The sequence below is a fragment of the Mesoplodon bidens genome (assembly GCF_964165515.1).
Source record: "Mesoplodon bidens genome assembly, chromosome: 19".
Taxonomy (NCBI): Eukaryota; Metazoa; Chordata; class Mammalia; order Artiodactyla; family Ziphiidae; genus Mesoplodon; species Mesoplodon bidens.
Window position 1 is genome coordinate 12,760,145 of NC_138179.1, and position 13,381 is coordinate 12,773,525.

General features: G+C 40.4%; 1 protein-coding gene across 4 annotated transcripts in view; it reads right to left on the bottom strand.

Moving 5' to 3' along the window:
- LOC308606759 (ATPase family AAA domain-containing protein 5-like) overlaps nt 1–13,381 on the bottom strand; it is a 36,713-nt gene that overhangs the window by 15,054 nt on the left and 8,278 nt on the right. For all 4 annotated transcript variants that reach the window (XM_081218057.1, XM_081218056.1, XM_081218055.1 and 1 more), the window contains 7 exons: nt 11,023–11,178; nt 8,936–9,059; nt 8,308–8,389; nt 4,627–4,811; nt 1,920–2,077; nt 1,029–1,188; nt 253–579 (listed from right to left, as the gene is read on the bottom strand). In XM_081218057.1, coding sequence (XP_081074183.1) covers nt 253–579; nt 1,029–1,188; nt 1,920–2,077; nt 4,627–4,811; nt 8,308–8,389; nt 8,936–9,059; nt 11,023–11,178 — 1,192 coding nt within the window. The remainder of the gene's footprint in view (nt 1–252; nt 580–1,028; nt 1,189–1,919; nt 2,078–4,626; nt 4,812–8,307; nt 8,390–8,935; nt 9,060–11,022; nt 11,179–13,381) is intronic.

Below are 13,381 nucleotides of genomic sequence, written 5' to 3' on the forward strand. Positions count from 1 at the left end.
GTCTTAACCACTGGACCACCAGGGAAGTCTCCCGGTTTTTAAGAAAGCATATGTATTTAGGGAAGCACAGAAAAATCAAAGATCAAACAGCCATCTGTTAAACGTGGTTATCTGGAAGACTCTAATCAGTGAGGCTTCCACTTCTCATTTTGTTTAAATGTTGCAGTGAGCATATATTAAGAGACGGGGGAAAATGAGAAGTTAAAAACAAACAAAAAACCTCTAGGACCACAGGGAGAAAGTCTAATTCACCTGGAATAGAAGATACTTCTGATGTAGACTTGTCACCATCTATTATCAGAATATCAGAATCTTCTACGGCTTCTGTTTCCACTTTACACCTTGTACTCAAAGCTGTTCGTTTCTTCCTGGATGTTTTAGGAAATAAACCTTTGGAAGAATCTAGCTTTATCCCGCTGGAGTTGTTTCTTTTGTCAAGTTCTTCTAGTTTCCCACTTATCTTTTTTGGACTTTGTGAATACTCATTTGGTTTCTTTCTTTTGGATTTATGATTTTCCATTTCCACTCGTTTCCTTTTGGTTTCTTTTCGACTGACGTCGGGCTCTAGTTTTGGGCTTTCTATTTGGGGAATTATTGAAATGCATGTGCTTATTAATCAACAAAAAACAAATTTTAATACCCAATAATCTTAATACCACTTCAAAATATCCAATAGCCTTATCTATAAAATGAAAACGCAAGAATCAAATGTGGCATACTGAAAGCAAGCTGGATATCTTGTTATTTAGATGCCTTTTGTATGGGCTATATAAACTACCTCATCTAATAAGGCTTTCCTTAAATAAATTATTAGTATTTTAACATAATTAAAGCTGTCTTTGGGTTGCCAACACTGGAAGCTGGCAGGGGCTAACACTGTATCACACAAGTTGCTTGAATTTAATTGAACAGCTCTCCCTATCAACCATAAGCAATGTTCTCTCAATGGTGACCACTTCCAAGAGTCAATGGCTAAGCTTAGTGTTTTCAAAACTGAAATGTTAACAGAAATAGTAATTATCACTAACCTTGTTTACGATGACACTTGGAAAGTGCCTGGTGCTCAGTTCGCTTTTTTAGAAGCAAAGGGAAGTATTTCCTCAAAGAAAACTCGGGATTTGACCACCTAATTTCCTCCAGCAAAAGATTTCGTACTTCTTCAGTCAAAACCTTCCTTCTCCCCACAAACTGCAATGAAGAATAAAATGCTCAATTAAACCCACATTGTCCATTAATCTTAATCAGAATACTACCAACTACTTTCTGACTATAAGTCTATGTCATTGTAGGATTAGCTTTAGTCACTAAATACAATCTCGATGGCAAAGCTGCATTTGCACAGCTTCAGAAGGACTTGGTTCATTTTTGTTTGTTTGTTTGTTTATTTATTTGGTTGCACCAGATCTTAGTTGCTGCAGGAAGGCTCCTTATTTGCGGCTCATGGCCTCCTTAGTTGCGGCTCGAGGGCTCCTTAGTTGTGGCATGTGAACTCTTAGTTGCAGCATGCATGTGGGATCCAGTTCCCTGACCAGGGATCGAACACAGGCCCCTTGCATTGGAAGCGCGGAGTCTTATCCACTGTGCCACCAGGGAAGTCCCTTAGTTCATATTTTTATTGTTCTTTCTTTTCAACGAATTGTATTTTACACATTTATTAGATTATAATTCTGGCGGATAAAGTATCTAAATGTGCTATATAATCTAATATTCTTTTGAAACTGGCTATCATTAACTCTTAGTATGTTTTTAAAGCTCTAGGAGTATTTAAAACAGATATGTACTTCAATTGGGATTTATTTTTTAAAATTGGACTCTAGGAAGAGATGAATTTTAGGCCACAACAGTAAATATCCAAAATTTTTTCCCTCTGAAAGATATGAAGGGAACTTCCTACAATGGATGACCGTTCTCACACTTACCACAGCAGCAGAATTATTACTTGTTGAATTTGAACTCAATGTTGAAAATTCACCAAGAGCCATGACACATTTTGAGAGATCTATTACTTTAGTGTTCAGTTCTTTAAGTTTAGTTAAGAGAGGACAAGTGGGTGGTTTCAAATGCCACAAATGGCACCCTAAAGGAAAAGAGAAAAATCATGTTAATTACCTTCAGTCATATCCTTGTCCACTTATCAAATACCAACTAAATACACATGAGAAGACTCGACAACAGCTATACAGTGAACACAAAAGTACCAAAACTCAAATGAGTGCACAGGGAACAATACCCTCACCTCCAGCAAACACAAGCCATAAAAATGACCCAGTCTTCCCTCCCAAGTGTTAAAAATAAGCAAATATTAGCATATTTTCGTTTCTTTTTAAATCAACCTTGCAAATCAGGTTAAAAATTTCAGGGGCAGTTAGCATCCTGAAATCCAGATTCTGTTACTAGGTGAGCGTGGGCATGATCCTAAGGAAAAGCGTAACTAACTTCTGTAATTGAATGTACTATTAGAAAATGCTTTATAAAACTGAACTAGGGACTTCCCTGGTGGTCCAGTGGTTAAGAATCCACCGTCCAATGCAGAGGATGCAGGTTCGATCCCTGGTCGGGGAACTAAGATCCCACATGCTTCAGGGCAAGTAAGCCCACGCACCACAACTACTGAGCTCGCACGCCTCAACCAGAGTGTCTGCATGCGCAAACTACAGAGCCCACACAGTCGGCAGCCCACCGCACCACAACTACAGAGCCTATGTGCTCTGGAGCCCACACGCCACAGTGAGAGGGAAGCCCGCACGCCGCAACGAGGAGCCCACGCGCCACAACGAAGATACCGTGTGCTGCAACTAAGACCCGACGCAGCAAAAAAGAAAATTAAATAAATAAATATGTAAAAAAACGGAACTAGTAAAAGTAACAAGAAAGACTGCATCAAGAGAATGGCCAGTGAAAGAACTGGGAAAAAAGAAAAGTGGGGGCTTCCCTGGTGGCGCAGTGGTTGAGAGTCCGCCTGCCGAAGCAGGGGACACGGGTTCGTGCCCCAGTCCGGGAGGATCCCACGTGCCGCGGAGCGGCTGGGCCCGTGAGCCATGGCCGCTGAGCCTGCGCGTCTGGAGCCTGTGCTCCGTAGCGGGAGAGGCCACAACAGTGAGAGGCCCGCGTACCACAAAAAAAAAAAAAAAAAGAGGAAAAGAAAAGTGGAATATTACTAGAAAGACTGACTGGGAAGTTCCCCAAAAAAGAGAGGCTAACCAAAACTCAAAAACTATCAAGGTCATGGGCTTCCCTGGTGGCGCAGTGGTTGAGAATATGCCTGCTAATGCAGGGGACACGGGTTCGAGCCCTGGTCTGGGAAGATCCCACATGCCATGGAGCAACTAGGCCCGTGAGCCACAACTACTGAGCCTGCGCGTCTGGAGCCTGTGCGCCGCAACAAGAGAGGCCGCGATAGTGAGAGGCCCGCGCACTGCGATGAAGAGTGGCCCCCGCTTGCCACAACTAGAGAAAGCCCTCGCACAGAAACGAAGACCCAACACAACAAAAATAAATAAATAAACAAATGTGGGTTAAAAAAAAAATCGTTAAAAAAAAACCAACTATCAAGGTCAGACACATAAAAGGAAAAGAAAGGAGAACAGAACATAGTGAACATTTCATGAGTAGAGGGAATAGACCAAACCAAACCGCAAAGCCAGCTGAGAAGAATATAACTGTTTTTGTGCTGACAAAAAAACTCTAGGTAGGAACAACAACAAAGCAAAGATAGAAGGCTTTGTACATTATCAGTAATTAAAAACTACATAAGTGGGCTTCCCTGGTGGCGCAGTGGTTGAGAGTCCGCCTGCCGATTCAGGGGACACGGGTTCGTGCCCCGGTCTGGGAAGATCCCACATGCCGCAGAGTGGCTGGGCCCGTGAGCCATGGCCGTTGAGCCTGCGCGTCCGGAGCCTGTGCTCCGCAATGGGAGAGGCCACAACAGTGAGAGGCCCATGTAACGCAAAACAAACAAACAAACAAACAAAAAAAAAACAACTACATAAGTAAAGTAGGACTGTGGTTGCCATAGCACTTGGATCCAAAGAGCTCAGGATCAAGCTAACACCACCTTACAAGGCTTGGGCAAACAGCTCGCTCTCGTGCATGGTGCATGTGAGGAAAGACTGAACTAGAACAATGGAGCACTGTTGCTCCAATGGAGCTCCCTGTTACCAATGTCAGGATATAGCCCACAGATACTTCTGTGGTACTAAACAGCACAAGCTGTTCTGGAAAGGAGGCAAACAGATTTCCCTTGAACAGTGAACAGCAGACTGGACAAAGACAGGGCTGGAGCTCCTCTGACAAATTCTTAAAGATGATCTGTTCACACACAGGCTATGATTTCAGAAGGGAACGGCCTTCCTTTTAGAACACAGCGCCTGTCTGGACAGCATTCACTTAAGGGCCCACGCATGTGCCTGCCCTCCCCTGGCATCAGGGGTAAGGGCTGAGGATGCCTTTGGCTTTCTTGCCCCACCCCCTTCCTCAGTCCAAGGCTGAAGAAGAGAGGATAAAACACTAAATTCCCACAAAAATCCCCATAAGAATTATACCTAAACCTTTGTCTCACCTTAAACCAACTTACATGGTTTCCTATTACTACTAACATTTTAAAATATTTCATAGTAATAAACTCACCATCATCTTTTTGCTGAACATGAACGACGCTCTGGAAACTGGTACTCACTGCATTGTACACATCTAACGCAGCAGCTTTCTTTGCAATTTGTCGTTTCAACAAATCTGGCAAACCACTCATTAGAAAGTCACGCTTTGCTTTAAACTGCACATCACAATCCTGAGGCTTCTCAGTTGCATCTTGACTTTTAAGAAAATGATGTGAGAAAAGGAGAGCTAAGGTTATAAACACTTAAAAAAATAAACTAACTATACAATAAATACTTCTTAATTTTATTTGAAAAAATTTAATCAGCTACCTGAGATGTTAGCTGGTCAAATTCTTTTTCTGCTTATCGTAAAAACGAAAGTCTTTCAGTGTTAAAAAAAAATTAAAATAAGTATATACAGAAAATAATGTCTTGAAGGACATCCACCAAAATGTCTTTGTCTTCCTTTTTTTTTTTAAACATACATTTATATTATAATCAGAAAACAAAATCAATGCCACATTTCTAAAAGTTAACACAAGGACTTCTAAGGTAATATTGTTTCCAATACAATAGCAGGAACCTTAAGGCCCTTATTATTGATGTCTCAGTTTCACCTGGCTTATCTTGTATTGCTAATCATAAGAATCTTGACTTTAGCGGGAGGGTGGTGAAAGGGTAGAGGAGGATGGCATGATGGAGTGGCTGAGGGGAGAGAGAGCATGGTGCTGGTGTGTCACGGCTTATACACCCTTCCTAGCCTGCCATATATAGAGTGAGGACTGTAATATTCTCTGCAAACTGAAATTTGGGTTGGTAATTAAGAAGAGGCTTCAAAAATTTCTATTCCTTTCCCATTTGAGAGAAATGAAGAAAAGATGAGATCTAAAGCCAGACTGAAGAAATTAATCTCAGAAAAGAGGAGGTGTACCTTTTCGACTATTAATTGGAGGGACGGACGAAAAGATGGGTGAAGTAGTTATATTAGTATGTGCCTAGAGCAGAAGGTAAACTTTAAGGAGGGGGTACAAGGTACTAATAAAAAATATACACACAGGGCTTCCCTGCTGGCGCAGTGGCTGAGAGTCCGCCTGCCGATGCAGGAGACACAGGTTCGTGCCCCAGTCCGGGAAGATCCCACATGCCACGGAGCGGCTAGGCCCGTGAGCCATGGCTGCTGAGCCTGCGCGTTCGGAGCCTGTGCTCCGCGACGGGACAGGCCACAACAGTGAGGCCCGCGTACCGGGGAAAAAAATATATATATATACACACACACATATATTATATACACAGTTAGAAATAGTTCTGGGTGTGTGTGTGTGTACTTCCTAGCTTTATCTGTTGAGAAAGCCTAGAAGCACTGATACCTCAGGAGCATTAGGTAAAATAAGCACCTCCACTAAAAGGAACCAGGGCTCCTTGCAGAAGAGGCTAATTACAGAGCTGGGGCAGGGCAAATAAAAGATGAGCCTGGAATATCTTTGTGTTCAAAAAAGTAAGAAATGCTCTATAAATGATGAGTATGTGTCAAAGGGGCAAAGAAACCAAGCTGAAGGGCTTCCAATGGCCAAATTAGAAGCAATTTGAGCCTTAAAATTATTAATGGATTAAAACCCAGAGAATAAAACAGGAATCCATGAGTAAATGGGTAAATACTGGAAACAACCCAAATGGCCACCAATAAAAGAATAAATTGTGGTAAATATATTCGTATAAGGAATACTATTTGGCAATAAAAAAGAATAGACTACTGATATTCTTTGACTGAAAGAAGCCAGAGACAAAAGTGTACCTCCTGTATGACTTCTATGAAATTCTAGAAAAGGCAAACTAATCTATACCAACAGAAAGCAGATCACAGGTTGCATGGCATTGGGAGTGGAAGGCAGGGATGAACTGCAAAGAGGCAAAAGGGAATTTTTGAGGGTGATGAAATGTTCTCTATTGTGGTGGCGATCACACAGATGTGTACATTTGTTAAACCTCAAACTGTTTACTTAATATGGGTGCATATGATTGTATGTACATTATACCTGAATAAAGTTGATTTTAAAAAATATGTGTGTACTGAGCAAGAGCAGTTAGGCACAAAACAATATATATATGAATATATAAAGTTTACGTGAAGTTCTAAAACAGACAAGACTAACCCATGGCAACAGAAGTCAAACTAATTGATGGTAATAGAAATCAGAATAGTGGTAACCTTTTGTTGTGGTGGTGATACACAGAAAGAGTAAGTAACCATTAGGGAGTAAAAGAAAGATGTTATATCTTGATATAGTGTACTAATCAAAACTGTATGCTTAAGATTTGTGCACTAAACAATACGTAATTATTCCTCAATAAAACTGAAACAGGAAAAAAAAAATAACCTGAACTCATGTCCCTAAACCTGGTCTTCTTCCATCATGCCATCCACTGGCACAGACCAGAACTTAAGTGTCACCCTCCTACCTTTGTCTCTCCCACCCCCAGCCCCCATGTCTAATTAATCAGCAAGGGTTCTTAAATTTATCTCCTAAAATCTTTTCATACGTCATCTCCAGCACCTGAGTCCACACCTCCATCATCTCACACCCAAACCCTTGCATCCACTCTAATCCCTCCTCCATCCCATTCTCTGTACAAGAGCCAAATTAATCCAGCAGTCAAATTAAACTTTCAAAATCCAAATGTTTATGTCCATACTCCTGTTTAAAACCCTCTGATTGCTTCTCATTGCTCTTAGCATAGTGACAAAATTCTTCCATATGGCCTAAGGGCCCTACCCACATGGGCTGGCAGCCACCTCTCCAGCATAATCTCATTTCTCTCACCCGTGCTGTTTCTGCTCAAGTCACACTGGCATTCCTTCAACCTCCTGTGTTTACCATGCTCCTTCCAGCCACAGGGACTCTGCAGATGGGCCCTCTGGCTGGAACACTGCTCCACCTCCTGATGAACTCCTGCTCATCCTTCAGTTCAGATGTCATTTCCTCAGAAAATCCTTGCTTGACCAGACCAAATCGACTCAACAAACTTTTTTTTTTTTTTTTTTCCTTATTTATTTATTTATTTATTTATTTTTTGCGGGCCTCTCACTGTTGTGGCCTCTCCCGCTCCAGACGCGCAGCCTCCAGACGCGCAAGCTCAGCGGCCATGGCTCACAAGCCCAGCCGCTCCGCGGCATGTGGGATCTTCCCAGACCGGGGCACGAACCCGCGTCGCCTGCATCGGCAGGCAGACGCTCAACCACTGCGCCACCAGGGAAGCCCCAACAAACTTTTAATAGACCTTTGTACCTCTCCTTCTTAGCACACTGCAATTTTTCATTTGTTGGCCCAATTAACGTTTAATCAGAGATTGTCTTTCCTCTAGGGTATAAGCCTCCTGAGGACAGGGAATGTGTCTTATTCCCCATGATATTCCTAGTATCAAAAACAGCACCTGCTACATAGTAGGTATTTAAATATTTACTGAACAAGTTCATAAACCAGCTTTTTGCTATTTTTGGTTTGCTTATTTTCCCACTGTTTTGTCTAGAGATGGACACAAAATGTTTGCAAAAGACCAAGATCTTCAAATTGCAGTTGTAGCATTGTCAATATTGTCATCTATTAAAATGGATTTATCAAAGCTTCAAATGATAAATGCTTTCTCATCAAAGTAAATGAATGCAAAATACATTCCATGAAATATTTTGACATTTTAAAATTTGTATCAGACTGACCTGCTTTCATCAAAACCAAGGACAGGATCAGCTGTTTTCTGAGCCTTTCTAGTAAGAAATAAAGGCGCGACTTTCACTTTTCCTTAGAAAAATAAATGCTTAGGTTAGTATCAAGGTTCATCATCTCCACTTACCTCTAGCTACTTTTAAAACTTAAAAAAAAATTTTTAATTAAAAAATTTTCTATAATGAGCTGATCGCTCAACCTGGCAAAATCAATATCAGAATCTCTTGGGGAGCTTCTTTTTAAACTACAGATTCCCACAATCCACCTCTGGAGATTCTCAGTCAGTATGTCTAGGGAAGGACCTAAGGATTTAAAAATTTTTTTAATTTACCAGATGATTTTGATAATCAGTCAGCTTTGGGAACCACTAAGTTAACTGAGGCTAAATAGATACAAAGAAACGCAATCACTTAAAATACACTCAGTTACCTATTGTAAAACTCTTCATTACATTATAACTTTACTCATTTACTCATTAAAATAGAAATATTTAATATAATTAAAAGGTTATATTTTATAGGACAAGAGATTAAATCAAAATGAGATAAAATTAAAATTCAGAACAATATAATCCCCCCAAAACATTCTAATGTTCATAATCAAGTTATCAAATCTGATTACCAGGGACATTTTTAGGAGTCTTGTTAAGTTTTTTTCCTAACACATCATTCAGACACTGAAGTTTCTTCTGATTTTTCTCAGGATGCTTTAAAGGAGTAGGACTTGAACCTGTTATTACAGAGTCCTAAGACAGAATAAGAAAAAAATTTTTTAATAACATACAATTAATGTTATTAAAATTTTAAAAGCATTACAGTGCTAGAAGCCATGACAAGATAATCACATTAGCAACTCCATACATCTCCCTGTCAGAAACTAACACGGAAAACACAGGATATGAATGGCAATAGTCTGTGCTTATATCATACAAGTTCATGTGATCAAAGAGTGGATTTATTATGACCATGGGTTTTCTTTTTTAAAGAAGCAATGAACAGACTAAATTGCAGATAAAAGAATCAATACAACCAAGCTATAAAAATTATAGCTAATCCCTTTCAGAACTATACATCCTAGATATGTATTAGATGAAGTCTGGTAAGTTCTCATGTGGTCAGCATACATCTATAGAGCATCTACTATGTGTTAGGCAATACAGCAGGCACTGGGAACACACAAAAAAGTGAAACTCTAGAGTTGGTGTCAAGTTTACACCAGGGTTTAGGGGACAGAAGGAGAGCTAATCTGTGAGTAAATCGTTTAACTAGTGAGCTTCCCTGGTGGTGCAGTGGTTAAGAATCTGCCTGCCAATGAAGGGGACACAGGTTCGAGCCCTGGTCCAGTAAGATCCCACATGCCCGCAGAGCAGCTAAGCCCATGCACCACAACTACTGAGCCTGTGCTCTAGAGCCCGCGAGCTGCAACTGCTGAGCCCACATGCCACAACTACTGAAGCCCGCATGCCTAGAGCCTGTGCTCCACAACAAGAGAAGCCACCGCAATGAGAAGCCCGCACACCACAATGAAGAGTAGCCCCCTGCTCACCACAATTAAGAAAGCCTGTGCATGGTAACGAAGAGTAGCCCCCGCTCACCACAACTAAAGAAAGCCCATGCACAGCACTGAAGACCCAAAGCAGACAAAAATAAATGAATAAATAAATAAATTTATTTTTAAAAAGTTTAGTTATAATACAGTATAGTGAAAGTAATACTGACTAAATACAAAAAAAAAAACCCCATGAAAGTAAATTAAAGTACATATAGGGAAGGAAACTATTTGTCTTGAAGACATCAGCAAAGCTTTCAAGAGGACGTAGTCAATTATTCACAGCATTTTTCATAGCCGAAAAGTGGAAACAACCCAAATGTCCATCAACTGATGAATGGGTAAATCAAATGTGGTATTTCCATACAATGGGGTGTTATTTGGTAATAAAAAGAAACAAGATACTGATTCTACAACATGGAAGAACCTTTAAAACATTATGCTAAATGACAGAAGCCAGATACAAAGGACACATATGGTAGGATACCATTTGTATTAAATGTCCAGAATATGCAAATCTATAGAGACAGAAAGTGGATTAGTGTTTGGCTAGGGCTGGGGGAGGGGAGATAGGAAGGTGACAGCTAAGGAGAATGAGGGTTCTTTTGGGGGCAATGAAATATTCTAAAACTGACTGTGGTGATGAATGCACAACTCTGTGAATATACTAAAAGCGACTGAATTGCACACTTTAAATAAATCATGTTATTATATTTTTTTAAAAAAGAGAGAGAGATGGTGGCATAATTTAGCAGGATCTTAATCTCTGAATAGGAATTCCTCAGGTAGAAGAGAGTACCTAATATACATTTTACTATGAAACTACAAACTGAAAAAAGTAAAAATTGCAGCCTTTGGGGCAAAACGAATAATTTAGTATGACAGAGCAAAAAGTGTGTGTTTGAGGAAGGGGGGTTGTTTTGAGGAAAAGGAGGAGCTAGTTCAGCCTAAGAAGGATCTTGAATGACTTGATAAGGATTCAGAGTGTATTCTGTAGGCAAAAGAGAGCCAAAGCCTTTGAAAAGAGAATGGAAAATGATATTTTTCTACCACCTCAGGGCTTCCTACAATTCTACCTTATAATTTTATAACAGTTTCCTTCTCCCATTTCAAACAGAAAAACAGCACAGAATTTATGAATAAATATTTGTAATACTTACTTCTGTTTCTGACCTTTCAGGGAGCGTCTGATGTCTGGACGAACGCCTTAAAGGTGTCACTATTTCTTCAGTAGCTTTTGACCTACTAATGTGTAAAGCTTTTGCTTTTTCAATCAATTGTTTTGCTTTGGATACATTTTTTGAAGCACTGCTTACCTAAACACAAATATGAAATAATACTTTAGGTTACTGGCAAATATTTTATATTTAATAATAGAAAAAAACAGAAAAGGCAAACCTTTAACGACAGTAAAAAGATCAGTAGTTGCCAGGGAAAAAGGAAGGGATGAATAGGCAGAGAACAGAGGATTTTTAAGGCAGTGACACTACTCTGTATAGTACTATACTAGTGGATACATGTCATTTTACATTTGTCTAAACCCACAGAATGTACAATACCAAGAGTGAACCTTGGGGCTTCCCTGGTGGCGCAGTGGTTAAGAATGCGCCTGCCAATGCAGGGGACACGGGTTCGAGCCCTGGTCCGGGAAGATCCCACATGCCGCGGAGCAACTAAGCCCGTGCGCCACAACTACTGAGCCTGTGCTCTATCTCCCGTGAGCCACAACTATTGAAGCCTGTGTGCCACAGCTACTGAAGCCCATGCGCCTAGAGCCTGTGCTCTGCAACAAGAGAAGCCACCACAATGAGAAGCCTGTGCACCGCAACGAACAGTAGCCCCCGCTCTCAGCAGCTAGAGAAAACCCGCGTGCAACAGCGAAGACCCAATGAACCCAAAATTAAATAAATAAATAAATTTATTTTTTTAAAAAAGAGTGAACCTTAATTTAAACTACAGACACTGGGTGATGTGTCAATGTACGTTCATCAATTATAACAAGTGTACTATTTTGATATTGATTATGGGGAGGCTATGCATGTGTGACAGCGCTGGGTATATGGGAAATCTATACCTTTTGCTCAATTTTGCTGTGAACCTAAAACTGCACTAAAAAATGAAGTCCACTAAGTACATATATAATAGAAAAATATAACCACAGATCACACTAAATAAAAGACCAGAAAAATGGTTATTCAAATCTTACCAAGGAAATGAAATTAAAATGTGTCTAATTATACTTAGTTTGCCTTTATTTCTTGCTTGAAACCTATTCAGATAAATATAATTACATTTGTGAAAAATACCCAAAAAGATATCCATATTAAATGTCTGTATATAAAAAAAATTTTTTAAATACATGTCTGGGGACTTCCCCGGTGGTACAGTGGTTAAGACTCCATGCTTCCAGTGCAGGGGGCATGGGTACAATCCCTAGTCAGCGAAGTTCCACATGCTGCGTGGTGAAGCCAAAACAAACAAACAAACAAATAGATGTCTGTACAGTTTGAATTATTGGCTATTTCCCCATTATCTTCATGGCATCTATTCTTTGATTTTAGTCACTTTTAGGCTGAATCCTTTGGAGAGAGGCTGAAAAGGTAGTAGGTATGGAAAAGAGCACTGATAAGAATAAAGTCTGGCCTTCAGGCCTGGCTCTACCACTGATGTACTAAGGGATCTTGTGCATTTAAATATTATCTTCCAGATAATGTATTTGCCATATTCTGAGTTCTACAGGTTTTTACATTTGGATTAAAAACACATAGCAAGCAAGCTGCAAAAGAGTTCACATTATATGATCCCTTTTAAAAATGACATATAAATATTTAAGGAGAGGAAAGAGTCTGGACAGATGAACTTGTAACTATTAAAAGAGGGTTCCCCCTGGGGACCTCCCTGGTGGCACAGTGCTTAAGAATCCACCTGCTAATGCAGGGGACACGGGTTCAATCTCTGGTACGGGAAGATCTCACATGCCGTGGAGCACTAAGCCCATGCACCCCAACTACTGAGCCTGTGCTCTAGAGCCTGTGTGCCACAAAATTACTGAAGCTGGAACACCTAGAGCCTGTGCTCTGCAACAAGAGAAGCCATCGCAATGAGAAGCCCGCACACTGCAATGAAGAGTAGACCCCGCTCGCCACAACTAGAGAAAGCCCACGCACAGCAATGAAGACCCAAGGCAGTCAAATAAACAAACAAACAAACAAAATTAAATCCAAATAAATAAATAATATAAGCAGCATTCAAAAGTTCAGTAGAATCTTTCTAAAAAGTAAGAGATAGCAATTAAGAAAAAAAAGTGGGTTCCACCTAAACAGGAAAGAGAAACTTTTAAAAGTTTTCACTTTTAAATTTATATACTACTGTGTCTTTTTTTGGTTTGTTTGTTTGTTTGCGGTACGCAGGCCTCTCACTGTTGTGGCCTCTCCCGTTGCGGAGCACAGGCTCTGGACACGCAGGCTCAGCTGCCATGGCTCACGGGCCCAGCCACTCCACGGCATGTGGGATCTTCCT